The 27,533-nt window shown below is 39.9% G+C and overlaps 2 protein-coding genes across 3 annotated transcripts in view; both read right to left on the bottom strand.

The window, feature by feature from the left end:
* Window positions 1–4,056: 4,056 nt before the first annotated feature.
* trim66 (tripartite motif containing 66) lies at window positions 4,057–25,617 on the bottom strand. Its single transcript, XM_072380647.1, has 18 exons — window positions 25,467–25,617; window positions 19,984–20,204; window positions 19,031–19,244; window positions 16,193–16,322; window positions 15,754–15,870; window positions 15,521–15,635; window positions 15,111–15,257; window positions 14,085–14,202; window positions 12,954–13,765; window positions 11,003–11,209; window positions 9,954–10,083; window positions 9,774–9,855; window positions 9,504–9,690; window positions 7,528–8,405; window positions 7,289–7,409; window positions 7,114–7,188; window positions 4,810–4,962; window positions 4,057–4,678 (listed from the first exon to the last, which is right to left on the bottom strand). The coding sequence occupies exons 2-18, from the start codon at window positions 19,990–19,992 to the stop codon at window positions 4,442–4,444; spliced, it is 3,732 nt and encodes a 1,243-aa protein (XP_072236748.1). The 5' UTR covers window positions 19,993–20,204; window positions 25,467–25,617; the 3' UTR covers window positions 4,057–4,441.
* A 908-nt stretch (window positions 25,618–26,525) lies between these two features.
* The window catches only part of dennd2b (DENN domain containing 2B), a 53,483-nt gene continuing 52,475 nt past the window's right edge, over window positions 26,526–27,533 (bottom strand). For both annotated transcript variants that reach the window (XM_072380632.1, XM_072380631.1), the window contains exon 20: window positions 26,526–26,995. In XM_072380632.1, the coding sequence (XP_072236733.1) occupies window positions 26,961–26,995 (35 nt within the window). In that variant the 3' untranslated portion in view covers window positions 26,526–26,960. The remainder of the gene's footprint in view (window positions 26,996–27,533) is intronic.

Below are 27,533 nucleotides of genomic sequence, written 5' to 3'. Positions count from 1 at the left end.
AGATAACAATGTTACTGACGTAATTAGTGTCCTTGCATACTTGAAGAATACTCTCCATGAAGGTTTTTGGTCAGGAATCGCACCAGAACAGCTGGAGAATATGATGTAAATAAGAAAGATTGTGCCCGTTTGTCTTGCTTTGAATTACAAACCTTGACATTTGGAATTGTCAACAAGGAGAGTATGTCCACACCCTGCATATTATTGTGCAGAGAAAAAACACATTTGATTACACTTTTAATAATCTGCAATGTGCTGTGGGTTATTAGACACACTTCTTTTTTTATTGCATAAAACTACTTTACAAAACAGTTGATGTGAAAAAGGTTGACGCTTTAACCGCCACCTTTTTCAGTCAGTTTAGATATATAAATTGTCCCCATTGTTATTATTCCTATCATCATTGATATATTTTTCTTTTTTATCTGCAAATATTAACTACAAAATGTATATATATATATTTTTTTTTATGATTGAAGTGAACCAAACTAAACCAAACCAATAGACGAAAATAGAAAAAAAAAGTATTGAGCTTAAGTGTCGGAAATTAGTTTTCAAATGACATTGTGAAAGCTCCATTTCTACTTTTAAAAGTAGGAGCCACAGCGATACGAATCTCATGCAGTTTCTTTGCAGCTAAAGGATCAAAAATGCTCCTCGTCACTAGAAGCAGCACATAAAGTTAAAATGGCCACCAATTCACTTCCATTTTCATTCGTTTCTTAGAGAGTGTGATGAAAGGTGATTTTACTATCGCTGGCTTCTGAAATCCACATGGGAGAAGTTTGTCTTCAGGGGTTGCTGCCAGAAATCCTTTTTGCCTGAAAGCCTCTCTGGCAAAAGTCCCCAAATCATGAACTTGTTTTTTTAACCCAACAAAGTACATTTGTTGCCTAATCCTAACCAAAAAGAAAACAATAGTTTTTTTAAAACTGCAGCACAAAAACCCTCCAGACTTGGTTTCAGAAACTGCCTCTTGGGCCAGCTCCCTTCTCGGTTTCCCTGTACTTCTCTGTCTGCCCTTTTTGTTGTTCACCAAAGGTCACAAAAGCGTCTCATTATTAACATGAAATGTTTTACTACAAGTCTGCTTACTGAAAGGTCACAAACCTCGTTCACAAATGAAACGCAGCAAGATGCTCCCTGACCAAAACAGTGTACAGGTTGTTTAATTGTTGGATGAAAAAGTAATATTTTAACCTTTGTATGAAGAAGCTGTAGTCAAACTGCAGTTTGGACATCATCTGCATTGAGGGGCGTCTTTAATGCCACTTTAATACATCATCAGGGACTTGTCCAGAAATCAGTTTTCCTATTAAAACACATCCCTCCTTGTACTGTCTGTCTAAGTCTAAAATGTTTTTTCAGATACACAAAATTTTGTGCTATCGTGAAAATACTTAAACTAATTCCTTCAAATCTCAGGAGTGAGTAAAATATTGTTTTAGGTGCAGAGAAACATTTTATATAAATTCTCAAGATGTCTTTCCCATTATTCAAAGTGTGTGGTGTTAGGCAGGAGCCAGCCATGTCTCCTGGGCCAGGCAGGCAGATGATATCATGTCTGTGCTGAAGAGTCCAACCAGTTACGTCTCTATCGTCATTTTCATGCTCCTATTCATTGATATATGTTGTGTGATGTACCTATTGTTCTGTCTGAAGTGGCAATAAAAAAGCAAATTCAGAGTGCCTTTTTCTTTTACCTTGTTGTCTAAATGAATCTGCTGCTTTGAATCAGCTGTTTTGAGCTGTAAAAATTGATTGTAATGTAGGAAAATTCACATGAGGCATCTATTTAAATTTCTTTGCCAATAGAAGATGCTAACCCTCAGCCTGGTTTATTCACTTGTCTAATCCCTGCCTGTCGTGACAGTTTGGTAGAAGATAGATTTTATTAATTATAATGGTTCCTCCAATGGGAAATGCAACTTTGAAAGGCCAAAGTCAGGGCAACAATATCTACAACATCAAAAGGAGTTCCATCCATCCATCTGTCCATCCATCCATTTTCTATACTTGCTTAATTCAACTCAGGGTCGCTGGGGGGCTGGAGCCCATCCCATCTGTCATTGGGTGAGAGGCGGCAACACCCTGGACAGGTTGCCTGTCCATCACAGTCAAAAAGAGTTGTTATGCATATTAAAACACGCAATTACTGCACCTACAAGCTAAATTACAGAAGTTTTGACAAACCTTTCAGTGCAATCAACAGAAATCAAATGTTGTTTCATGACATTTGTGAATAATTTCGGTAATATGCTATTTCTGCTGCTTTTTGCATGCCTTTTCTTCACCATTTGAGCTTTTTCTTTTTACGATGTTAAAATGTGACAGTAAATAGGGCTACAGGGTAAAAGTACAGGGCAGACTGTCATCCCTTTACAGTATATGGCATGCACTCAAAGAACACAAAACTTTAGTAAAGACACGTGACATGTTATTAATGTGCTGTTTCATGAGGCCAGGCTGTGTATGCGCTTAAAAAGAACAGTATATCTACTTGATATTACTCTTTATCAACCCATCATTGAGCTGTAAATCATACGTAACCTAGGGTGTGTCCTGCATATCTAACAGATGATGAAGCTTAATGTTGACAAAAGGTTACTGTTACATTGAACAGCTGCATATCCTATTCAGCCTGCTCCACAGTTTATGCTGGGGCTTCCCATGTGCTGAGAATCCCCTTAAAATGGTTCGCACAAAATATGAACAAATGGCAAAATATGCACTAATGGCCTTCATTTCTTCATCACCCAGAGACCAGCCCATGCTCTGTCGCCCAAGAAAAGCATGCTTTATTATCAAAGAGAGGGAGCATAGTTAGGTCAGATGATGAACACACTCAGTGGATTTAAGAGCAGACTAAAAGAACTGAGAGTAGAAGATATTTCAACCAAGAACAGATCATGTTTTATTGACGACTGCCCAAACGTTTGACTTAAAGTGCTGGTTTTGGATACAACATTTACAGAACACTGTGGATGCTGAAAACTTTACGTCAATACTTGTGTTGTGCATTTCATGAGAGATTGAGGATGAGATTAAAACAGAAATTTTGGATTAATAGAATTAGGATATAATAGAATAATGAGAGGACATGCATTACTTGTATTTCTCTTAAATGCATTTTATTCATATGAATATCCTGTATGTGCATGTGTTTTCAGGCTGTTACAGTAAAAAAATGAAAATCTTGAAACAGTGACAGTAACTATGCTTTATCGGTTTTCCCTGACACAAAAGGAAATGTTACTACACTTACTGTTACCAAAAGAACTACCATTACATATATTGTACAGTCACTACTCATTTATGCAGTGATTAGAATTCAAGCAAAGTCTTTCTTAAGTTGCAGGGAGCAAGTAGATCACATTTTCAAATGAGAATTGCTCTACAGTGTTACAATATAATGACATATATCCTTTTAACAGTATGGCTCTACGAATAGTGAGGAGATTTTTATAACAATCAATACTGAAGACTATCAATACCTTACACTTCTGTCAAGCCTGAGATATTCAGATCATAAAAGAGTACAAGAGTTTGATTAAATAAAGTAGACACTGACACGTTACATAATGTACATACAGACTTATTTATGGTTCAGTAAAAATTTAAATTTTCTTAAATTGTTTGAGATAAGGAACTAACAGTGGTCATAGTGCCCACAGTCACTCAGAGTCTGTATTACTCAGGTTAAAAACACAAAGTGGACATAATTTTCTGCTGTGTTTAGGATAAAAAAGCCATAAAGTCCCCCAAATATATCAAGAATAAAATCAACTAGATTTGCTGGCAGACTTTTAGTAAGTGACACATAATGCAAAGTAAGGTTCTAAGCAGGCACACATTAATAATATGTCAAACACTGAATGAATATGACAAATTACAGCATTAAAGTTTCAGTGTATAGTCATGACTATGTTCCCCTAAAAAAGAGAGCTTACTTAATAAAGAGGCAAAAACATCGGACTGCAGCATCCTCTCTGTACAATCCAGCATCTGACACAATGTGTTTTTGATTTTTCTTTGCTGCATGTAAATACAGTATATAGACTGGTAAGCAACGCAGTACATTAGGAGCAAATCATCATTTATAACAAAGCAACAATTACAACATGACCTGCCTACTTCAACATGTTTCATGGCGACGGGAGAAACTCATCAAACTCTGTTCGAGATACAAAGAGGTCCAGTTCCATTTGTGCCGCAACCTAAACCAATTTCCACACTCTGCTTATTTGATGAGCTGCCTGCAGAATTAATAACCACTCTTACATTTGTTAGTACTTCAGATATGTTCAGATGTAATCAGAAGGCAGCAGTCATATTACTGTGAACCACAACATGGGGCTACTTCAACATCACAGAATAAAAACACTGCTGTTGTCTCACTGGGTGTTGAAGAAAAAAAACTGTGTAATAACACACACTCTGGTTAGAAGTGATTTCGCCTCGATTTGAGCGACTGCCGCCTCTTCCTCTTCCTGTGGCACTGCTCCCTCCTCTCTGGCCAGGGGAAGCCACTCTCAGATGTCTTGTAGGCCTCATCATACTCATCGCTGTCAGAGTCCGCCTCAGCAACTGGGAAAACTCTGTCTGGGAAAACGTCTTTCATCTTGGAGGTGAAGAACGCCTCGAGGCTGCGGCCTGCTTGAGCCACCTCAGAGTCGGGCTGTTTTCAGTGATAAAAGGTGCTGTTACAGTCATATCAACTAAGCTCTGATTGATGATGATTTTGTAAATTCAAACGATAAATAGAATTGCAATCATAAGAAAATATGCAGATTTTTTTGTTTTACTTACATAATTGAACTTTGCACAGTTGCGGAACATGAGATAGACGTCAGCAACAAACTGATCTGGTGAACTGTAATGTCTGGGATTCCTCTTATTGAGTCTGGCTCTGATCACAGACAGATCCATAGGCCTCTTGATGATCTGGTAGTAATGACGTGCCTGCACGACAAAGCAGTAACATTTAAGACTTTCATAAAATCCACATTAGCTCTCATTACAGTTTTATTACCTTAAAGCATTTTCCTCTTAAAAATGCATTACATAAATGTCCCATAAATTGCATTATGTATCACTGTGAGAAGTGTGCCTTCATCCATATACAAGGTACCTGCTGGGAACATAGTCTTAATCAAAATCAGGCATCCAAGAAGCTAGCTACCCATGACAACATATGCTGAAACACTATAACCCAAAAGTAGGTAACCTTAAGTGATAATACTGAAGGCACCACGTGGGTTTAAGTTTACCACACTGTGTCATCGATCAGCACAGTTGAGTCAAGCTACAGATATGGCTCGACTTGGCCATTTAATTTGACCATCGTCCTCATCCCAGTATAACATGCACAAGAGGGGAATTGAGTTATTGACTCATATGTCTGACGCTGCAGCGCTATGGATTGTGTCAGTAAACATTCAAGACATTCTGCTGCTTCAAACTTTCACTGTGGGAGGCCTTTGTACATGTAGGCACACCTGAATTCATTGCACATTTGTCTTTAAGTTGCATAAATGGTGATTTTTGTCAGATAACAGTTAGTTACTGTTAGTTACAAAATCAGGATATTCTTTTTTTAGGGCAAAGCAACTGTGTGGAAAAGCTTTAAATAACCGATAGTTGACACATAATCTGAAAGGACTATTAGGCACAATCTCTGATGTGTTTCGCCATCTGACATAAGAAAAACGGAAATGAGAGTAGCTTTTTGGGGTATTTAGCTGTATCAATATACACTCGTGTTTTACTGTTTTTATGAACAGTGCAGATAGCTTGAACTTTGCAGCATGTACAGAGCAACTAGAATCATTTGAGTCTAGTTGAGGGCATTACATCCCAGAATGAACTCCTACCACATTTTCTGTTTGTACAGCTCTTTTTGTACATTTTAGTATGACTAACATGTTAATATGCATTTTAAAAGTCTGGTTTTGGTTTGACTAACACAATATTTTTTTTCTTTTTTACTACCACATAAACCCCTGACAAGAAATTCTATTACAAGCACGGTCGCCTCTTCCTGAAAGCTGAGCACGCACTGTGCATGTGCCCTTAAGACATCACCCACAATACCTACATGCATCAGGTTAAATCAGTTGAGTGATACTCACTATACCAGCTGTTTTAATTTGTGCACTGGAGTCCTGAAAGGACTAAGGTGGGTAGAGAAAGGAGGTCTGTCATCTAAGATAACACAAGCACTGTGGCAAAGACTGACAACATTTGACCAATCACTGTTCAGAGCAGTACTGCAGGTGAAGGGATGGCGACTAAAAGAGGGAAAAAAAACAAGAGGATGCTCGAGCTGGAGCCATAACAAAATGTCACTAAGGGACAAGATTTAAATGTATGTTTGATGTATCTCTTGAACACTAGAACGCGCACTGCAAAAACACCCTTTAAAATTTAAATGTGTTTTAACTGCTAGAGCAGAAATGTAATTTTACTTTAAAAGACAGTGTAGAATAAATGATAATTAATTTGAATTAAGCTGAAGGATCATCTTTAGAAAGCAATAGTTACGATATTTCTGCTGAAAACAAGAGCCAACTGGATTTTCCGTGAACATACTATTATTTAAGTGGTATATAGACGTGTTCATTTGCAGTGTGAGTGTATGTTGGTGTGTGACAAGCCAACGTGAATTTCTGCCAACAGTTTTAAACTAGTCAACAACTAACAACAGATTGAAGCGTTTCACAAAACCGTCTATCAGAAAAAAGTACTGTGAGTTGATGTGAACTTGAGTGGAAGCAATGACTGCCTCAAATTCTTTTTAAAAAATCAGCATGGTAAATATTTTATGAAGATGAAAATGCACTCAACACAGCTGTGTAGCCCTGGGGACGTGCTCACTATGCTTTGATGAGAAAAATTGAATATGAAAGTAACTTTGTTTAAAGGAAAACATCCACGGGGGAACCTTTAAGCCCCAAAACACTGACAAATATAGCTGCGATCCAAGTGTTTTTTGTGCATGCTAAAACAAGAGGAAAACTCCTCAGGGAACTACTGTGGGACTGTATGTATAATTAAAAATAAATGGTATTATGAAAATGATTATAAGACTGTGATAACATGGTGATCACTCACAAGTGGACTGACGGGCTCATGGAAGGGAGCACTCAAGATGTTGCTGAGGATCAGGAGAGTGAGTCGCTCACATTTCTGCAAAAACAGACAAGAAAATATCAACATAAGTTGTCAGGAATTTAGTGGGGGAAAGCCAGACTTTGTTTCTGTTAATGCAGCTGATAGAAGGTCTCACTCTCTGGTCACATGCAGACAGTCCATGCACTGTTTGTACTCCAGGCCTTCTCTCATTCTCGCAGTTGTATTCAACCTCCGGTTGTACAACATCTCTGCACAGGCTGCACACCCAGTCTCCTCTGAACAGGATAACACAGAGGTTAGTCAGGTTAGTCAAGATAGCTTTGAGTAAACTATTTAAGAGAAGATGTGAGATGTTCAGCGTATGCATTTCAGATTCCTGTTTAAGAGGCTTACAAGGGGAAGCTCAGCAGAGGGGGAATGTGGCAAGACAGGTGGAAGACTTTTGGACAGCGGTCACAGCACAACAGCTCCCCTCCAATCAGACACACTGCACAGAAGTCCTCATTCTCCATCTCAGCGCCATCCTGCTCAGATTGGACCTCTTCTGTGCCTCTCTGAGCAACAGGATTTGCAATCAGTAGAGGCCTCTGACTGGGACCAACATGGGGCTCCTCTTCTAGATCAGAGCGAAGCGGTTGTGGGTCATCAGTGGTCAGTTCAGGTTCGGATTCTACGTCAAGCTCAGACTCCACAGAGCCCTGGGAGTCTGGAGGCTGATCAGACACAGCGTCTGAATCAGTCTCAGTCTGAAAATTAGGATCATATTCAGGCTGGGTGTCAGACTCTGTCTGAGCGTCACCTGATTCGGTATAAGCATCCAGCCCCTGACCATCATCTGATCCTGCTCCTGCATCTGATTCTGGGTCTGCCTCATATTCCAGACTGGGCTCTGAATCGTCACATAGCCTCATCTTTCCTGCAGCTACTGACTTCTTCTCAACCACACATTCAAGCTCAGCTTCAAATGAAGATTGCACATTTGGATCAGAATCCGGTGATGCATCTGAGTCTTGCTGTGGGTCTGGATCAATCGGAAAAACAACAACATCCTCAGAGACTGACCTGGGATCAGAGTCAGAGTCCAGATCAAGTGAAGAGTAACTCTGTGGTACATATTGTGAGTCAGAACTGAGTCTTGGTCTGTTGTTGTGGCTGTCAAAGTCACTGCTGGTTGAGTGTGTGGTAGACTGACTACAGGTTTGTCTCTCTGCATATGGTGGCGCTGTTGGTGAGCGGGTGGTCCCCCTGCTACGAGAGCCTCCTGCTTTCTCCTATGTTGAGTAGAGAAGAGAAGAGAAGAGAGGATGTCTGCAAAACTTCAAATTAAACCCCTGAAAACAACACATCACTGCTTGCATCGGCTATAGTTGTGTTTTAAAATTCAAAGCTCTTTGTAGCCTCTGACCATTTTATTTATTTGACCCTTTAGTACCATAGGAGCCTGAGATCTGAACTGAGATCCATCCTTTAAGGGACTTTCATTTGTTTCTCAGTACTGACGACCGGAGGTGGCGAAGCATTTGTGGTCAAAGCACCTAAACTGTGAAACAGGCTGCCTGAGAAAGTCAGCACAGAAGAGTCAGTGGTCTCTTTTTAAAACGTGCTTTCATTTGAGAGCCTTGTCTGATTTGACTTGACAAAACAACTCTAATATTCTATGATATTTCATATCGTTGCTTTTCTTTTGATTAAATTCTCTTTTTGGATTGTGTAAGGAACTTTGAAACATGTTTAGAAAAGTGGTTTATATTTTATTGTAATACTTTTCTTTTTTACTTTAAGGATTTTTTTCGGGCACTAGTGACCTTTATTTAAGTTGCTTGACACGAAATGGGGCAGAGAGGAAGAGGGGAAGGACATGCAGCAAAGGGCCCAGAGCCGGGACTTGAGCCTCTGTATATTCTCAACCCTTTGAACTAACTGGTAACCCAATGTAATATTTTTTAATTGCATATTCTCATTTTATGCACAACAAATCTGTAAATCCTAACAGTGACACATTTTACTGTACTGGTTTTCAAAAATATTATTGGGATTAACTTAAACTGACATCTTGATGTACTTTTTATCGTTCATTTTCTCAGTGAGAATTAGATGAGATGATCCAAACTACTCGAACAGCTGTATGTGAGTGTGAAGTTATGAGTACCGGTTGGTTAACTTATCTTAGCACAAAGAGTGAAAACACAGAAAAAACACTAGTCTGGCTCTGTTCAAAGTTTAAACAAGAGAGTAACAGTAACCATGAAAGCAAGCACTGACAGTGATAAGTGACTTGATTAACTTTTATTTCAAAACATTGTCCATGCTGTGAGGAATAAGATGTTTTTACAAACATCCTGTACTGCATAAAAAAAAATCAGACAAACCTCTGGTGTAACATTGAGCCAGGTGTTCTGCTGAGGGTTCCTTTCGCTCTCGTTCATCTCGCTGGCGGGCAAAGGATCGCTCTGTCTTCGTCCATGTGGGGGTAGCTGTGCCACAAGTATTTTAAGGCGCTCCAAGCACACCACAGGAACCCTGGACCTGCCTGAGTCCCTCAGGACATCTCCATTACTTCAGAAGGAAGCAGAGGATGAGTAATGAAACCCAAAATGTATCCTCATGGTTTCTACATCTACAGCTCAGAAATTACACACCTTTGAAAGCTGTTTCTTGACTCTCTGTATTCCTCCTTGGCTCCATAATCAGTCTCTTCACATACAAAAGCAAAAGGGTGATCTAAAAAAAATAAAAAGGACGAAGATAGTTGAGCATTTAGTTTTTGTATCCTGTTAGTTTAAGGATAAATCAATTAATTTCATGGAATATTCCAGCACCTGGCTCCATTTTATAGGACAGTAAAGGAGACAGGCATCCTCTGGATGGGGCCATATCAGATAAAGTTTCCTTGACAACACAAAGCACCCCATCTGAAGCTCTCCTCTGTCTGGAATCCATGATGTCATACTGAGAACAATGTAAATATCACGTTAAACTTAGTCACAAGCTTTTGTAATGAGAAAAACAGAACTGAGCAAACATGCAAAACGCAAATATTTCTACGACTTTACACGTATGCCTTTCAAGCTGGAACTGACATGTGAAAGTATCGCTTTTGTTTGGCATGTGTGTGAATTACCTCACCCTTCTCTCATCAAGTTTTGTTTCATGATATCTATCATCGAATTGAAAATGAGGTTTTAGAACCAGAAATTATATATTTTTTAATTAATTTCCTTTAATTTTTCTGACAAAAGTGTATATAGATATGATTGTTCTCTGCCAGCTGTGGCTGGAGTGGCCCCAAACTTCTAGCTTCAAGAGGGATGAGATGCAGATTTTCATATTTTGAGCTGACAGCTGAACATTTCCATCAATTCATAAATACCACGCGATGTGTTATAAGCTCCCAAACAGCTACCAGGCAGATCTTAATATTTTACATGTGCAATATATGTACATTTTTGTTATTTTATACAGTTGTTTTTGTGGCTATTTTATTCATGTTTATTGTTTTCTTTATAAGCTCCTTTTGACTGTATTTTAGTCTGTTTTAGCTGTCACAGATTCTTGTTGCTAAAGGTGTTTTTTTTTGTTGTTGTTTGCGTCTTCTAATGACCCGATTACATCTCTGGAGCGTTGTTTTGAATGACAAAAGTTGTTTTCTCCTCTGCTGTCAGTGTTCACCGATGTGTGCCCTTAGTGCTCTCTTCTTGGCAACTTCTATAGAATACGTGCATTATTACATAACCGTATACAACTAGTGTGTCTTTGCAATGCTAGAAGTCATATATGGATAGCATGTAACGTTACTGTGACTAGTTCTCTCTCACAGCACAGCCACAGTTTCTACCCATGTGTGATTTTTTTTCTGATGCATGGTTACCTTCTTTCTAGCTTCTGCCTCTCGGCTGTTAGTGCATCCCGAAGGCCTCTCGGTGTAGGGGCTGGTGGATGGGGCCGCCAGCTCTGTCGGGATGCTACGAGAGCGTCTCTTTCTCCTTGTACAAACTGAACTAGGGCTGAGCCTGCTGCTCTGCACATCAGATACACATTCGTGGGTTGTCGCAGACACCTCCAGGGATGTGGATCTCTGTCAGACACATAAATACACCTGAACAGGGTTTCAAGTTGAATCAAATGCACAGATGCACCTGTTCACGCCATTAACAACTGAAAGGAGAGGGAAGAGTGGGACGGGTTTGGTGGACAATTTCGTAAAAACATCACTCAGATCCTATTTAGAAAGCATTCATAACAACTCAGCCCTTACAAGCAGGCTGCATATATTAATGTTATTGTACGGGCAATGAAAGGTGTGTTTACCACACCAATTATCAAATGCAAATTCAGCACCAGGGGTTCAGTGTGGTCCTTTGATTAAACCAGACCTGCAAACCACTTACTACCACTCTCTCCTTCTCTCTTACATTACAAAGTAACTAATGCACAAATCTTCTTTCAGCAGCTCAACTGTGTCTTCAGCTAATGCAAGGAAGAGGACTGACTAATCATTTAACACCTTTTTTTTTTTTAGAACACCATCATACATATTCAGGCCAGACTTAAACTGAGCACATGCTCCTAAGAATCACGCGATTAAAACACTCACCTGATCTACACCCCCTGGGAGAGGTATGCATGATTCAGATTATAGAGGAAAACAGACTAATCCTTCTCTCTGGAACGATGGCAAGCAGGAATTTATCTTGGTGCAAACCAAGTCAAAAATCAAACTGGCAGCTCCCACTATTCCCTTAGTGACTCATTAATGACAGGTTAAGTACATAAATTAGCGTGCCCAAGTGGCTTTGTATCATTTTCAGATGCAGTGACTTGAACATGTAAAAATAACATGTCTTTGTGCCTGTAATCATCCATCTTGAGAATTTCTTAGAGAGGTAATTATGCGGCTGCTAAAGCACTCTGGCATCAAGTATGAATATGATGAAGCGTGCTCTCCTGCGTTTTAGGACCCATTTCTATGAACTGCTCAGCTTTAATTGTCAGAGCTGCTCTTTGTTTCCCATCCTCCTTTCTTTATAGAAGCAGGAGAAGGTTTCTGTTGTACCATCTGTTTTCAGGCAAGCTGTCAACTTTAGGAAGTGAACGTTCTGGCTTTAAAATAAAGTGTTCCTTTTAGTTTTAGTCATTAATGGGTATTTATTGAAACTGAATGCTGCCTCAAATTCAAAAGTCCCTTTCCATAACACTTTCCCAGTTGTAAAACATTCAAACACTGTTGAGAGAGTATTTGAACATCTGTGTTTTCAGAGGAAATGGCACTGACCGATCAGCAGTGGTTTTATGAGAAGTGAATATAAACAGCTTTGTGTGGTTTACCCTGATAGGAGATGCGAGTTGAGTTAAAAACTCATTGGAACCCATAGAAACTCGCTGAACCACGTGTGAAATGAAAAACCGAGGACTGAAGTGTGAAAAAGTTCCCCACAGTTTGTTGTCTTGGTAAACTCTCAAACAGTTTGTGCAGCTCTGTTGTTTTGCTACATTACATTACATTATGAGAATAGGAGTTTTTGTTATCATGAAACTAATATGTGGAGCGTGTTCTGAATAAAAATCTACTTATTCATCTTTCAAAATGTTGTAATTGTTCAATTTTATAAAAAAAAAAGGTCCTTTCTTTTTTTATAAGTCAAGGCAAATGTTTCTCTTTGTTATACAGTATGTAGTACATCCTTTAACGTTTCTGCATCAGTGTAATGTGTGAAAATGTATATAAATCATTAAATCATTATATAAATGAAAATTTATATTATTGTTGCACTTGTATATCTATTCAGCTTTTGGTTGTAAGGTCTATTTTTTATCCTCACCTTGCCATCTCTGTGGTCTCTGAGCGTCAGTGCAGGTCGGATCCTCAGCTGCTCTGCTGCTAAAGTAGCTTGAAGCTGCTGCAGCTGCTGGACAGGACTCTGCTCCCTCCTGCTTGCCTGCAGTTCCTCATCCAGCAGCTCTCTGCTTTCAACTGCTGCCGTTTGTCCACAAGTCTCCTCCACTCTGCATCTCTCTTTCCAGCTCTCCTCAGTCATCACATTCCTGGTCAATGCTGTTTGACTGAGATCCTGCTGCTGAGCTGTGGTTGTCGAACACTTCGCCTTCACCAGGCCAAGCCTGCTGCGGTCTGCACTTACCTGACTCTGGCTGTCTGGAAGAGCTTCTCTCTGGTGACAAGAGAGGTAGGGTATAGACTGAGAGTGGGGAAGGGAGTCAGCAGCCTGTGGTTGTGCTCCAGATCCCCGGCTGCAGTTGAGCTGGATGGGTCCTACGATTGGGACGGGGGATGTGGGAGGAGAACACTGCAAGGAACTTTCTGTGTTCCAACATCTCTGGAGTTGCTGACTCTGGCGTAGGGAGGCAGAGATAAGACCAGGCTGAGTACAGCTGGAGTTATAAAGTGTGGTTTCCATTTGGCTTTTATCCAGACTCGCCAGCTCTAACTGAGGGGGAATGCTATGTAGGCAGCACATCTGGGGCTCACAGCAGGCCTGGTACCCGCATCCTGGCTCTCTGCCTCTGTGAAATACAGTTGGCACAGCAAAGCAGGCGATGGGCTGGGGCCTCATAATACTAGAACAGGCCAAGCCGGAAGGATAAGAGCAGTTTCCCCCCTCAACAATCAGCTGGCCTGCAGAACAACAGTGTTACAGTAAGAGCTCTGTTAAAAAATAACACATTGTGAGTCACGCTTGAAAATACAACTGTTGAAAAAAGACAGATATGAATAGTATGGGTTTATCTTAGAATTTGTGTGCGTGTTAAAATATCTTTTAGTTCATTTGAGACAAACTGACAAAACTAACAAAACATTTCATAAACCTTCATATAGCTCACTCAGTCATGGCAACATTTATTTTAAACTTTTTTCAATTTTTATTCGGAAAAAATTTGACTTAAAGATGCAACATTTTATTACAATCATCTTGGCGTAATTGCAATCTTTTTACCTAAAGAAGAAATGTGCTTCGTCCAGTAACTTGCATCCCAGTTGAATTTGATCTTGACAGGACTCCAAGAATCTGGGTGGAGAGACGCCTCCAGCAGCTGCTGCATCTGGAGTGAAATCTACAGGATGAACAAACAGAGCAATAAAAAACATTCACCATCTCTATATAATGATGACTGATCATTTTGGATTTTTTTAATTTTTACTCCAGCAGGTTGAAACCAAATTTAACCAACAATTACCACTGTTTAGAAGAGAACTAAAGTATGTCACATCTACCACTAATAAACATCTCAAATTCGAGAAACAGATGACAGGCCACACAGGTCTGTTGCCTGGAATCAAACTATAAGCAGGTCTACTGTGTGCTCCCAAAATATTGAGCCAATTAAAACCTGAGGCACCCTGTGAATATGGTAACTGGCATACCCATATGTTGGACTGGGTGTTAATTGGTCATGTTGCAGGTATCATGAGAGACACATCTGCCCCAACTTTGATCAAAGCATGTACAAAGAAACCAAAGATATGCCATCTTTTTGTCCCTTGTATGAGTAAAGCTCCAAAAACACTAGTCAACAGCACCTATAATGCATCTTGTCTATTTTTAAACCCTGGCTGCCTGATAAATGTCTCCAGCTTTCAAACTCCATGATCCAAAAACACAGATTCTGTAGTATCTCAGCTCAAGCTTAAATAAAAGCTCCTGATGCAACTTCAGCAATTTCCTCAGGCTTGCTACGGGACAGAACCTTCATATACACAGAGGACATTGAGCAGGACAACTTTTTTTTGCAGGCTGAGTAGGAATATCTATGTTAAGCAAGCTGGCCTTTACAAGTATAATCATAGTTCCCCTTAAAATATAAATGTGAGAGGGGGTTACTTTTATTTAAAGAAGATTAAAAAAAAGACATTGAACTTGTTGTTCTACCTCCACAAAGAAGTGAATTATTACTTCCCTGTGAGAATGGTGCGTGCATGTGTGTGTAACAGTGGGACAGAGGATGTCTGTTGACTGTCTCACCAAAGCCCTACTGAAGAGCACCGGGCCTCTGCAGTGGTGGGTCGTGGCCCAGGTGATGAACTTCTGAATGTGGTCCAGCTGGCCACATATCTCTATCGCCCCTTGCAGCTGGTCCTCCAGACGCTGCTGAAAATCCTCTGAAATCTTCTACAGAAAAATCCAGAAATATGCATGAAGTCATATGTATCTACTGAAAAATGAAGAGCGTGGTGGCAAGACTCAGACTGTAGTCTAAACAGCGGTGCCTTTTTTGACGGATGTAGCTCCTGAGATGCCAGTTTGAACATATTTAATATGGACTCCTGTATGCTCGCTCTCTTTGAAGATTGTATTATGACAATTATGGATTCTCTGCAGGAACACTCACGGCTGACTGTCCGATAACAGCGAAAGAAAGAAAAAGTAATTACCTCCAGTTGCTCTATTAATAGGTTGACTCGTTTGTTAAGCTCGTTCATCATAATCATTTTTGCCATCTTAATCTGGTTCTCTGCCTTCCTGTGTGCAATCTTTACTACATGCAGTCTACAGAGACAGAAAAGGGGGAGAAAGGTTTCAGTCCCTTCAAAATGGACAAGAAAGCAAAATGTATTCTATTAATTTAAACTTTAACATGATCATGACTCTGTAAATTGAACCCAACCTGTCTTCTATCTGTTTAGCATTGTTCTCCACTGCAGACCTCCTCTCTTCCACTTGCACCATCAGATTGTCAATCAGCCACTGCTGATCCTGCAGGGCCTTCCCAATCTGCATCACCCTAAACACACGAGAGATCACAGTGTCCAAAACACAGGAAGTTAACTAATTTATTCTTCAGGCAGAACACCAGAATAAAATGTGTTTCCCCTGAGAACATGACATTATGCAGGTGACCTTCGAGACAGTTAGTGCACGTATCATCACAGAAAACAAAAGTGTATGAATACTTAATGAAAGTTAGGCTGGCCAAGGGTAGTGTATGCAGATACACAAGATAGAAATGACAGGGCAGTTAAAGAGCGCTTCAGCTCAGAGGAAGTGTTTAACCTGCGGTTAGCCTTTCTCTGCATTGTCCTTGTGCAGTGTTTTTGAGGACTGACCTGTGGTTTTTGTGGGAGGACAGGTGACAGCTGCTGCAGCACAGAAGGTCACATGACTCACAAAAAAGCTCCAAGGGCTCCTGTCTGTGAGAGTGGCACATGAGGAGAGAACAAGGATATGACCCCGGACCTGAAAAACACAGAGAGGGAGGAGGGAGAGGGGACAGAGAGCATTAGCGGCAGTCAATAGGCAATTTACACCTGGAGCTAGAGCAGAACTGCCACCATGCTGCATTATAGTGAATCTCCTCAAAAATGCATTAGAAGAGAGAAGTCATTGTAGTAAAGTGCCATCTGCTCAACCACATCTCTACAGTGAAAACCAAATTCTACCGAGCTAATTAAAAGAACTAGTTTGTAGAGAGAGAGTTTGATTTTTTTATTCGAAGCCAAGTGGAAAATCCACATTGTGTTTGCAGCATTGCATCAGTTTGTCATTTTTCTAAGTTGTTCACTGTTATCACCTAAAATACATCCTTTGAAGTAATCAGAACAGAACAAATGATGTGCAATTAAGCATTTAACAAAGCTCATATTATGCTAATTTAGATTGAGGTTCATTACATTTTTCGGGGATTCACTTGAAAAGGTAGTTAAAATTCATATTATTTTCTCCTATTGTAAAGAAACTGTCTCTTTGCCTTTTGTCTGAAATAAGTTTAAGCTTCTGTCTTTTGAAGGATTCCCCAACTCCTTGCTTGCTCTGACTGGTCGGCCAGTTTGGAAAAATCAAGGCAATGTGGGTTACTCCCAACAGAGAAAGAGCTCGGTGAGTTGCACTCTGAAAGCACATCAGCTGAATGGGGTTATCAGTCTCTGCCACAATATGTAACCAAGTTGTAAACATTAACAAAACGCCTGCTGACAGCTAAAAATATTAGATTAACTGTGTCATAAGATTGTTTAATTGTAATATAAATTCAGAAGGAGAATTATAATTGTTTTGATCCCAGTGAGAGTGACACATCCCTGTTCACCCTTCATTTTTGGAAAACTTCACAACTCTTTGACTGTGCCCACTTAGGAGACTGGAAGAGTATACTATTTCATAAAATTAGTGCAGTTTGTAATGCGTCATTTTACGAGTTAAAGCATCAAGTTTGATCTAAACTGTGTTTAAGCCAGTCGAAAGTCACATTATAGAAATAACAGTTCAGCCAAGAAATGGTCCAGCAGATACTATAACCAAAGAAACAGCAAATTGTAATTCTTACATCTGACAGGAGGTGATGATGTTGTTTGTACAGTTTGTACAGTTTGCTTGTTTTGCGCACTTGTTTTTCAGCAAGGATCAGTCAAAAGATTACGAATGGATATGCATAAAACTTCACTACAGGTGAGGCATGGCCCGGCTCTGATGTGACGTCAGTCTGGATCCAGGAGGTTTTTAATTCAGCTGAGGTGCATGAGTGACAATAATAATAACAACAAAGAGGTTTATGTGTTCCATGCACAGAGATAGAGAAACTGTGTGCAGTGACATGAGGGGATCTATCGACGATCACAGCCTCCCGTTCTCTAAATATGGTTTCTTAAAGTCAAACAAATGGGACATTTTTGATCAAAACACCTTAAAGATGAATCTTGGCATGTCGCTTTCCTTTGGTTTACTGAAGTGTTTGGCAGATTGTTTGTTCTGAAGATACTGAGATAACATATTGTTAAAGTTTCAGCCTGATCATTTTGTTCTTTTGAAATCTGACCACAATGACAAAACCAGCAAGTCCCATCTGTCAGTAAACTCATTGACAGATGAACAGTGCATTTGCTTATGTATATGTATATGTATATGTATATGTATATGTATATGTATATGTATATGTATATGTATATGTATATGTATATGTTTTCATATATAGTATATGTATATGTATATGTTTTCATATATAGTATATGTATATGTATATGTTTTCATATATAGTATATTAAAGTTCTGCCTAGGGCTGCAGTTGCTGCTATATTTAAGCTGGCCCATGTCTGTGCTTGGATACAAAACAATATATTCACTTGTGGGAAATAGGTTGAGCTGAAGGAAGTTGAGGTTACAAAGGGACTAGAGTTGGTTGACAGTGAATAAGTAAACAATTTTTCAGTGCTGGGCTTTGAAGTATCATCAACAACACACAGACATATTAAAACAATACTAAAGAGTTTCTTACACATTTCTAAATAGATCAGCTGACTTTTGGGTCAGATAACATCTAACAACAGCTTGATGTGGCTAAATAACACAGCCCTGCTGCTCTCTGCTGGCCAGCTCACATCAGCCAACCCCCTCCTGCCTGCAGATGATCACAGATCTTTGTGGCAGAGAGCTGAGCATCACCCTGGGTGCATCAGCCTGATATGACTGACCACATCCTGTCTGTCAGCGCAGTCACACAGCTTTTCTCACAAGTGCACAAACCAAACATATCACACCCATATCACAGTTAAGATGTGCAGGACAAGCTCATTATGATCTGACAACTTGTGCTGGGTAGACCTGTAAATGAAGGCAACAATGCTGCTGGGCATATTTAAGGGGCTTAAAATAGTAACACAGTAACATTGGAAAAAATAAATCAAATAATTCAAGAACCTCAGAATCTGGGCCATGTGATAGATGTAATAAAAAACAAAAGAATCTCCAGGAACTGTAATAAACCATTTCCACACTCATGCATTATTCATTGCAATGGTTCCTACTGGATGATTATCAACAATAAAACACAACCTGAGCACAGAGGGAAAACAAAAAAAAAGGTTTTAAAATGGCAGATAGAATATCAATGAATTTGTTACACCAGCCTGCAAAGTGAAGGAAACACAGCCGTGACATATACACAAATGCCTTGCCTTGTCCAGTAGGAGGCAGGGAGCTGGAGCCTCTCTGCAGCAGGTCAGGACACTGGGTGGCACTAGGCCTCTGTTGCTGGCATGAGTCTGCGTACTGAGAAGCTGTTGGGGCTCTCTGATGCTGGTGCACATCTGTGCACTGGTAACACAACCACTTGTTGCACAGAGTACACAGACTCTGTGCAAGTGTTGGCTCTGTGCACTCTGAACAGATCTGAAAGAAAAACATCCTCTATTTAAAGTGTACAGTAAATACTATCACACACACACACACACATACAGGACAATGTGATAAAAAACTGAGGTGACACATGTCAGAAAAATATGTGTTGCTGCTTTATTTTGGGCTAATTCACACTTCGAAGAATTGCTATATATTGTCTTGCCTAAAGACATTTCTGGGAAATATTAATTAGCTCCTTGTAAGGATAAAACTAAAAGTGTGCAACAGCATCAATTGCTATGAACTCATCAATTCAACATTGATTTAGTTTTCTAACCAATATCATATATATATTTCAAAAGTCTCTTAGTCTCTTGAGTTTACATCATCTCTCATTTGAGATATGAGCTAATAAAAGAACATTAAAGCTGTATTGCGTATAATCCTTTCACTTCAGTTATACTTAAATCTATCCCTATGTAAATCTATCCCTGTGGAAATATTCATCATCTGCAGGTGACTTCCTACCAATTTAAGAGCTATGAATATCTTGTTCAATCTAATTAAAAACCCTATGCCTTGTGCAAAGCAAAAACAACCGTCCTCCAAACATCTGACATTACTTTTGAGCTGAGGAGAGAGCAAAGCAAACACAGAAATCACATGAACTTTACACTGAAAGGCTACCAGAGCAAAAGTAGAAACCGCTGCACAAAACGAAACATGCCTCTGCTGTGTAAGAAAAGGGAGAAAGTGCAGAAGAAGAAACAATGCTGAAGAGACATCTTACCTTCTCCATTTCAGTTCTTTGAGAGAGGACGTGTTGCCTGCTTAGCTGGAGGGAGTAGAGAGGAGAGAAAGCAGAATGACGCCTCAGCAGCAGAAACACTGAGGCTTCTACCTGAGGCAGGAAGCACTGTGCACCGAGAGGTGGCCCCAGAGGAGACAGCTTACATGACAGCCTCGCTGTGCTCTCTCCTCCCCCAGTTCATCCAAGTGTAGGACCCCTTGCTGCAGAGGAGGAGAGGAGTGTCATGGTGAAATTCATTCTCAGCTCACTGGTGCTGCGACCAAAAATGAGGGAAAATCTAATCCTTTTTCTTAAATAAGCCTGTGCATAATAATTGGGAATTAGGGAGATAACATAATTATTTTTTGTAGGGCAAAATATCCCCGGAAGCCCTTTCCAAAATGGAGGAGGAAGGAAGACCAAGTGACCTACAATGAGTGTGAAACTGTAACGCATGCACCTTTAGGGTCTTTAGAGCAGGCACTGAGGCAGGATTAGGTGATGCTGGGCTTCGGTTCTGTTAGGCTATGTTGAGCTGTGCAAAGATGGGTGAGCTGTGGCCTTCTTTCCTTTGTCAGCATGAGGAGGGGACATGTCCCAGAGGAGCTACACTCTAACGTAGAACACCAAAACCGGGTCAGGTTTGGATAAGCTCCAGATGGGACCAGGATACACTCCTGCAACTCCCTCTAAAATAGTGAAAGGTAGTTAGGTTTTTAACACTACATGGCAGATAACATGAACAGTACACAGATTAGTAGGAAGGACAATAAGTTCACTGTTGAGTCAAAAGAAAAGAGATGGGACATTTACAACACTGTTCTATGACGTTGTACATCTACCATCGAAACTGTTTTATGTTGATGTGAAAGCTGAAAAAGGGAACTCGGGGAAAGCAAAGACATATCGAAACTTAGCAAACATCTAATATAGTCTTGAATAAAAACCAAGGTGACATCTGGACTTATGAGAAAATCTGCCTAACAACCACCCCAACAGCCTGACCTACAAATCTGACAACTTTCTCATCCTTGGATGCTTCAGTGGGGAGCTCAGAGGAATCCCATTCCCCATTGTGCACTCAAAGACCCAATTTAAAACACAATTAGTCAGTTGTAGTGCACCCCTGCTCTCCTCCGTAGCATTTTAAACCTGTGCACTTTCTTTCCCTGCACCTTCACAGCATTTATCTTTCACACTGAGATCTCCCGCCAGCCTTCCCACTAAGCCGGTACGAGATATGCGTGCCATCTCAAGAGACGTCACAATAATAGAAACCTGAGCTGTGATCTCTCCCTTGAAAGCACCTTCTTTGTAACATCTATTAACACTGAGGTGATAAGGTCACAGAAAAGGCAGGATTATCTTCAACCATTCTGGGGCTATTAGGATTTTTTTTACTACTTCTCCCCTCAACCAACTTACTCCCTGTTCTGCAAAAGAAAACCATCAACAGGATAGACTCAACCTTTTTCCTATATTTACCTAATCTATAATGTCCTTAAAAATGCTGACATCTAAGAGGACAGCCCTGCTGGTCGTGTTCTTCTGGATTAACAGTTTAGCTGCAGCCATTAAAATCAAAATTTTGAAAAGACATAAACTGCCAGGCCCAATGCTAACAAAGGCTAATATTTGGTTGGATCATCTTCAACTTTGATTAAGTCGTGCATTCATTTTTTGGCTAGATCTTGTATTGATGATGGGAGAGTTAGAATGCTGGGAAAAGTCTTCAAAAAGAAGTCTTCAGCATATCCCAAAGATTTTCAGTGGGGGTCTGTAGTAGCCAATCAATGTGTGCAAATGATGTCTCGTGCTCCATTAAATCATTCTTACACGATTTGAGATGAATGAAACCTTTCATTATCATCTTGGAATATGCCGGGAACATCATGGAAAAAAATTTTTTATATAACATTGATGAAACCAGACCTGACCAACTAAAGCAACCTGAGAATGGAATGCTGCCTCAACAGGCTTGTACAGTGGGCATTAGGCATGATGGGTTAAGCACTTTATCCACCACTCTTCTTACCCTAATGGCACCCATCACTCTGGAACAAGGCAAATCTGGACTCATCAGACAACATGGCCTTTACTCATTGCTCCAGAGTCTAATCTTTATGCTCCCCAGAAAACTGCTGCCTTTTTTTTTTTATTAGCCTCACGGACAAGTGGTTTTCTTAAAGCTACACAGCTGTTTAGTCCCAATACCTTTGGTACTCTTCGCATTGTTCTTTTGGGAAAAATCTCACTAATAAGCAAGAATGTGAGCTCCTCTGTTGATTTTCTTCTACTTGATTTCATTACATGTTCTTATGACCATACTTCCTTCTCCAGGATTAATCTTTCACCACTATCCCTATAGGTTTGGACAATGAGCTGGACAGTACTTAACTCAATTTCAGTAGGTTCAGGATCCAAAGATCCCAGGATTTTTCTTGTGACGTGGTCGTTTAAGGAATAAGAAGCCACTCACTGCATCAGTTAGGATTAAATAACAACCTGCCTTAGTTTTAAACAGCTTTTAAGCTCTTAGTGAAACACAAGTGGAGACTCTTTGGCAGTGTATTTTGTCAGAGTACCTTTGTTATGCGATCTAAGATAGATCAGTAATTCATATTATTTACTTTACAGGAGCATTTGTAAATTTTTTGGCCACTAGGAAGTAGTTTGAGCTAAAAATGTGGATAAAAGATGGAATATAGTTGCTGGGTCTGAAAAGTGAAACCAATGAGGAAGTAGCTTCAAGTAGCTTCTTTACTTCACCATGTCTCTGACTTATTTTTCAGATAATTGAACATGGAGCCTATTAAGGGATTCATTTCTAAATGTTTTCCAATTTTAATGCTCTATTGGAATTCTAGTGATGGACTGGCGACCTGTCCAGGGTGTACCCCCCCCTCTCACCCGATGACCGCTGGGATAAGCGCCAGCCATGAGCTGGACTGCACCATGAGCACTTATCCCTCTGGCTTCTAAACATGGTTGCTTCTGGTTTAAAGAAAAAGTGTGTGGGAAAAAATAGATATATAATCGATAATAGATAATCGATAAAAACAAGATGGCAACAACCCAATCCATAATAACAACCTTTAAAGGGCGGTCACCCCAGTGGGTGACATCTTAGTGGCTACAACCATTCAAATGTAAAGTGATAAAAATTACCTTTTACACTAACAACACAGGCATGGCTGTTGCATGATGCTACTTGAGGTTTATTCAAACTTTTCTCTGCTCTATATAGATATTGATAACAGTAAGACTCAGCTATGTTTATTCATACAGATATTTCTGTCATCTGATTAAAATCATTCTGATTAGAAATTTACACACAAGTGACATGTGTGGACATGCTGCAAAGTGTTCAATCAGAACAAAGGTTTTTTGACGTTTTGATTTACACAACATAAAACAAAATAAAAGAAAGATTTTTCAAACTTTATTCCCAACTAAATAGCGCATAGGTCTACTACTCCTGCTGACAATGAAAGTGAACATGTACAGCTCACGTCAGTCTGTTCTCCATCCAGGAGCAGTGCATGAAACTCAGAGAGAGAAAGTTGTCCTCACAGCATTTACAGATCAGGAATGGAGCGTCAACATATTTAGTCGAGATGTTCTACACTCTTAAACTCTTCCAAGGCCTAAAATAAAGAAGTTTCATTTCCTTTGTGGCCATGTTTCTACCCTCGGACGATACAGAGTGTCACCACTCCCATGTGGTCCACTCCCACGTGGTTAATCAGAACTGGCCATGACGACCAAAAAAAATGCAGCTGTTGAAAAAAAGATTTAAAAAAGCTTTACTAAACAGCAAAGTTATCTAAAAAAATCACATAATATTACAAGTTTTTAATTCAGTATTAACAACTCCCATCTACTTGAATGCTCTCACAAAGGCTTACGTCATGACTTGGTCACTCAAAGGATTGTCGTCTAGCAGTGCCTACACCACGTACAAGACAATCCAGACACTGTTCTTGTGTCGTCCCACGATGGTGGAATGACCTACCAAGTGCTACCAGAACAGGAGCGTCCCTGTCTATCTTCAAGAAACTCTTGAAGACCCAGCTCTTCAGAGAGCATCTCCTAGCCGAGCACTTACCCTTTACTTCTCAAGCCCCTCTACTGCACTTTCTGTACGTGCCTCTTTGCCTGCACTCTATTTCTACACTGTCCCCCCTGTCACCTCTGACAGAGTCAGATTAGTGGTTTCATTCTATGTAGTTTACTGTTAGCTTTGATGTTGGCTGCATTGTTATATCCTCACTTGTAAGTTGCTTTAGATAAAAGCATCTGCTAAATGTGAGTGAAATGTAAATGTAGGTGAACCACAGCATTCAATTTGGGTTATTACATGCAAATCTTCACTTCACTTATTTATAAAGATTTAGCTATTGGTATCTACTAATCTACTAAAATAATTAATCATAATTTGTTTGCTCTATTTATCAGTAAAAAGAATGACATTAAATAAAGTGCAGCACAGGCTTGTGCTGCATGTTTTTCATTGCATCTGAATTTAAGTCTCTAACTGTTGTGGGATCAAATGCTGAGAAGGGTATAAAACATCTGGTGTAGGGATGCGTATGGATTAAAAGAATGAAATTCATAGTGTATGGAGAAGGGAGAATCTTTTAAAAAGATACTCAACAATAAGTTGTTTTGCACGCGGAATCAAAAAGGGAATCACTTACACTACCCATCACCTCATGTAACACAGCAATTACAATCAAACAGCATCCAAACTTGCATGTTTTCAAAGATAAAATAACAAAATAACAAATTATGACTTTCCCTCAGAATTTCCATTTACAGATTTCTAGCCTCATGGGGAGGAAAAAATAGAATAAAGTGCTGCAGTTTTGCGGGATATTATTCGCTCTTCAAAGCTTTTGGGAATTTGGGATTTCCAGTGATTTCCCCTCATGCACATTACACGTTAGGATACCTGTTCCATTTCTTCGTGGATGTGTCACTCTGACAGTGCTTTATTGAAGCGTCTTCGATTAATAACAAGCGTGTCAGTCACTCAGATCGCAGAGTATCTGCCCCCGCATCCTCAGCCTGCCTCTGCATCAGCTGCCTCACCTCCAGCGCATCACTGAGCCACATATTATTTTTTAGAAAGTGCGCATGAGATTACGCCCCTATCATGGCATCACGGAGCCATCCACAACACAACAGCACACCCCAGCAAACACAAAAGTCAGCACAGGGATAGTTTCGTGTTCACAAAGCATCCAAAAACTGCAATCTGTGTTTAAACGAATTGCACTCGTGGAGCGCACAGCTCATGCAAAACAATCTGTCAGCCAAACATGAGTGAGTGTGCGTGTGCGAGGATGTCAGAGTGTTGTTATCGGTCCACGAGAAACGAGACTGCCTGCCGAGGAACTCAAGCTCCTCTCTGCCTGTCAATCGTGTCCGTGCTCTGCAGTAAGTGTCTGCACAAAGCGGGAGTTTTTTTTCCTCTTTACCTTGACCCGAGCATCTCCGAGAGTCGATCCCCCCCATCCGCTGTCGCTCTTTGGCCCGGACAAAATTTTGGAGAATCCAAGTCTCGCAGTTAATCGTGAGATTTTCTCGTGCAATACTTCTGACGTCTCTCGAAGCTGAAGTGCGTTACTTTGCAAAAATACTTGGTTTATAGTGTCAAAAGTTGAGATGACTTTGCGGTAACTTCCCTCCAAACCGCGACAGAAAGACTTTAAATGAAAGCATCACAAAAACAATGCGAGAATTTTTTGGGGGGGGAGGGGGATACGACTTAAGAGTTTTTATCCATGGTAACTGAGCTGAATATGTATGTATTTGGCATTTTAAAGTACTTGAAGGAAAGTATTTTGACACTTAATTCTTTCAGTATGTATAACATCAGATAGATTTTCAATATTTCCTTAAGGCACACTTGAACGTACACATTTTATAGCTGCTGGTTCCAAGGAATTTGACAAACTCATTCAAGGTGTTAAATTATTGATTCACCTGCAAGCATAGTGTTTGAAAAAAAATCAATGAGTGTTGCAACCACTTCTACTCAACAGATGTTAATGGCTGTGCAGATTTTCTGAATATACATTACTCTTAACTGCTGTAAAGGACACAAATAGTAAGATGGCACCTGGCACCCACAGCGAGTCTCTCAGTAAGGAGAGCTAATAACAGCACGGCAGTGACAGCCACCGGAGTGATGTGCACAGACATAATTAGGTTACCAGCAGCATGTGGTAGCTTGTGCTAGACTACTGTGCCGTTTGGGATCTTACCATCTCCTCCAAATGCAAAGCTTTGAGGACAACTGTCACTGAGATGTGAATTTATAAAATGAATGAAAGGGGAAAGAGGTGATTTTATATGATCTGACAAAATGTGAATTTCTATTTTCTGTTCCAACAATGTGATATCTCTTAACTTTGGGTCTTGTGTTTATGAGCTGGCAAAAACAAAGTAAGAAACACTTTGTAGAAAACTTCAAAGGGAAGATCGACAAAAATACTGAAAATGGTTATTATTAGAAAATTAAACACAGTCAGACATTTAAAGCTCTTATATGACTATATTTAATAACAGAAGCCAAAGACTATGAAGAGTAAAAATGTTTTTTCTTCATTATCTCAATGCATGTACAGTTTTCGAATAGACTCCTTAAACAGAGGACAACACTGTTGTAAAATAATGCAGAATAAAAACATATGAACTGTACATCTACGTCCACATCAGGTCACATACACTCATACGCTCTGATAACACTCCTCACAAGCACACCTGGACATCAGTGGTTACTCTACGACTCGCTGTGTACCGTCCTGTTATCACTGCCTCACAAGGTACTATAAACATACACTGAAGAGTATCACAGCTTACAGTGAAAGAATATGTACATGTTTCTGTTTTTAAAATATTCGACAAAAGACAAAAAGCTGAGAATCCTGTAGGAGATACTTGTGGGTCTTCAGATCCCCCCACCCCTCTCAGTTCTTCTTGTGGAGAAACTTCATTTTACTTCCTGGAAACGAGGGGAAACAAACAAACAAATTAAATTCATTGAAACGCAAGGTTTGGTCTGATTTAAAGGAGAGCTTCTGTTCAACCTGATGAATTTGCCATTAATATTGCTATCATTATACCATATTGTAGTATGTCATACTCAGTATTGTGCTAAACACTGTGTGTGCAAACCAGAACAAACGAGAAGCAGTTGGTCAATAATTCACAACTTTGGCAAGTAATCTTGGTGTACACCCCTAAAGTTAAAGTAGCCTTCTACATGGCTCACTCCTGTGTTTACCTTTGGTCAGACTTGAAAACAAACAGTCAAAATGAATCATGATGTGTGAGAATGCCTCTTTTGGAAACCTAAAGAACACTCATGTTAATGGAAGAAATAAACACGGTTTATTGAGCAACTCTTGGTTTTCCCGAAACCCTGCAGTGGAGCTGCAGAGTGCACAGAGGACACTCTGAACCACAACAGCAACACTGATGGGAAATATGCTCAGTTGAAATAAACCGGAATTCTCTTTTATGCCATATCTGAGCCTTTG

This window comes from Leuresthes tenuis, unplaced genomic scaffold (genome assembly GCF_036924035.1).
Source record: "Leuresthes tenuis unplaced genomic scaffold, fLeuTen1.0.hap1 SCAF_2, whole genome shotgun sequence".
NCBI lineage: Eukaryota > Metazoa > Chordata > Actinopteri > Atheriniformes > Atherinopsidae > Leuresthes > Leuresthes tenuis.
Note: the sequence above shows the minus strand (reverse complement) of the source record. Positions and strands in the feature narration are given on the sequence as shown.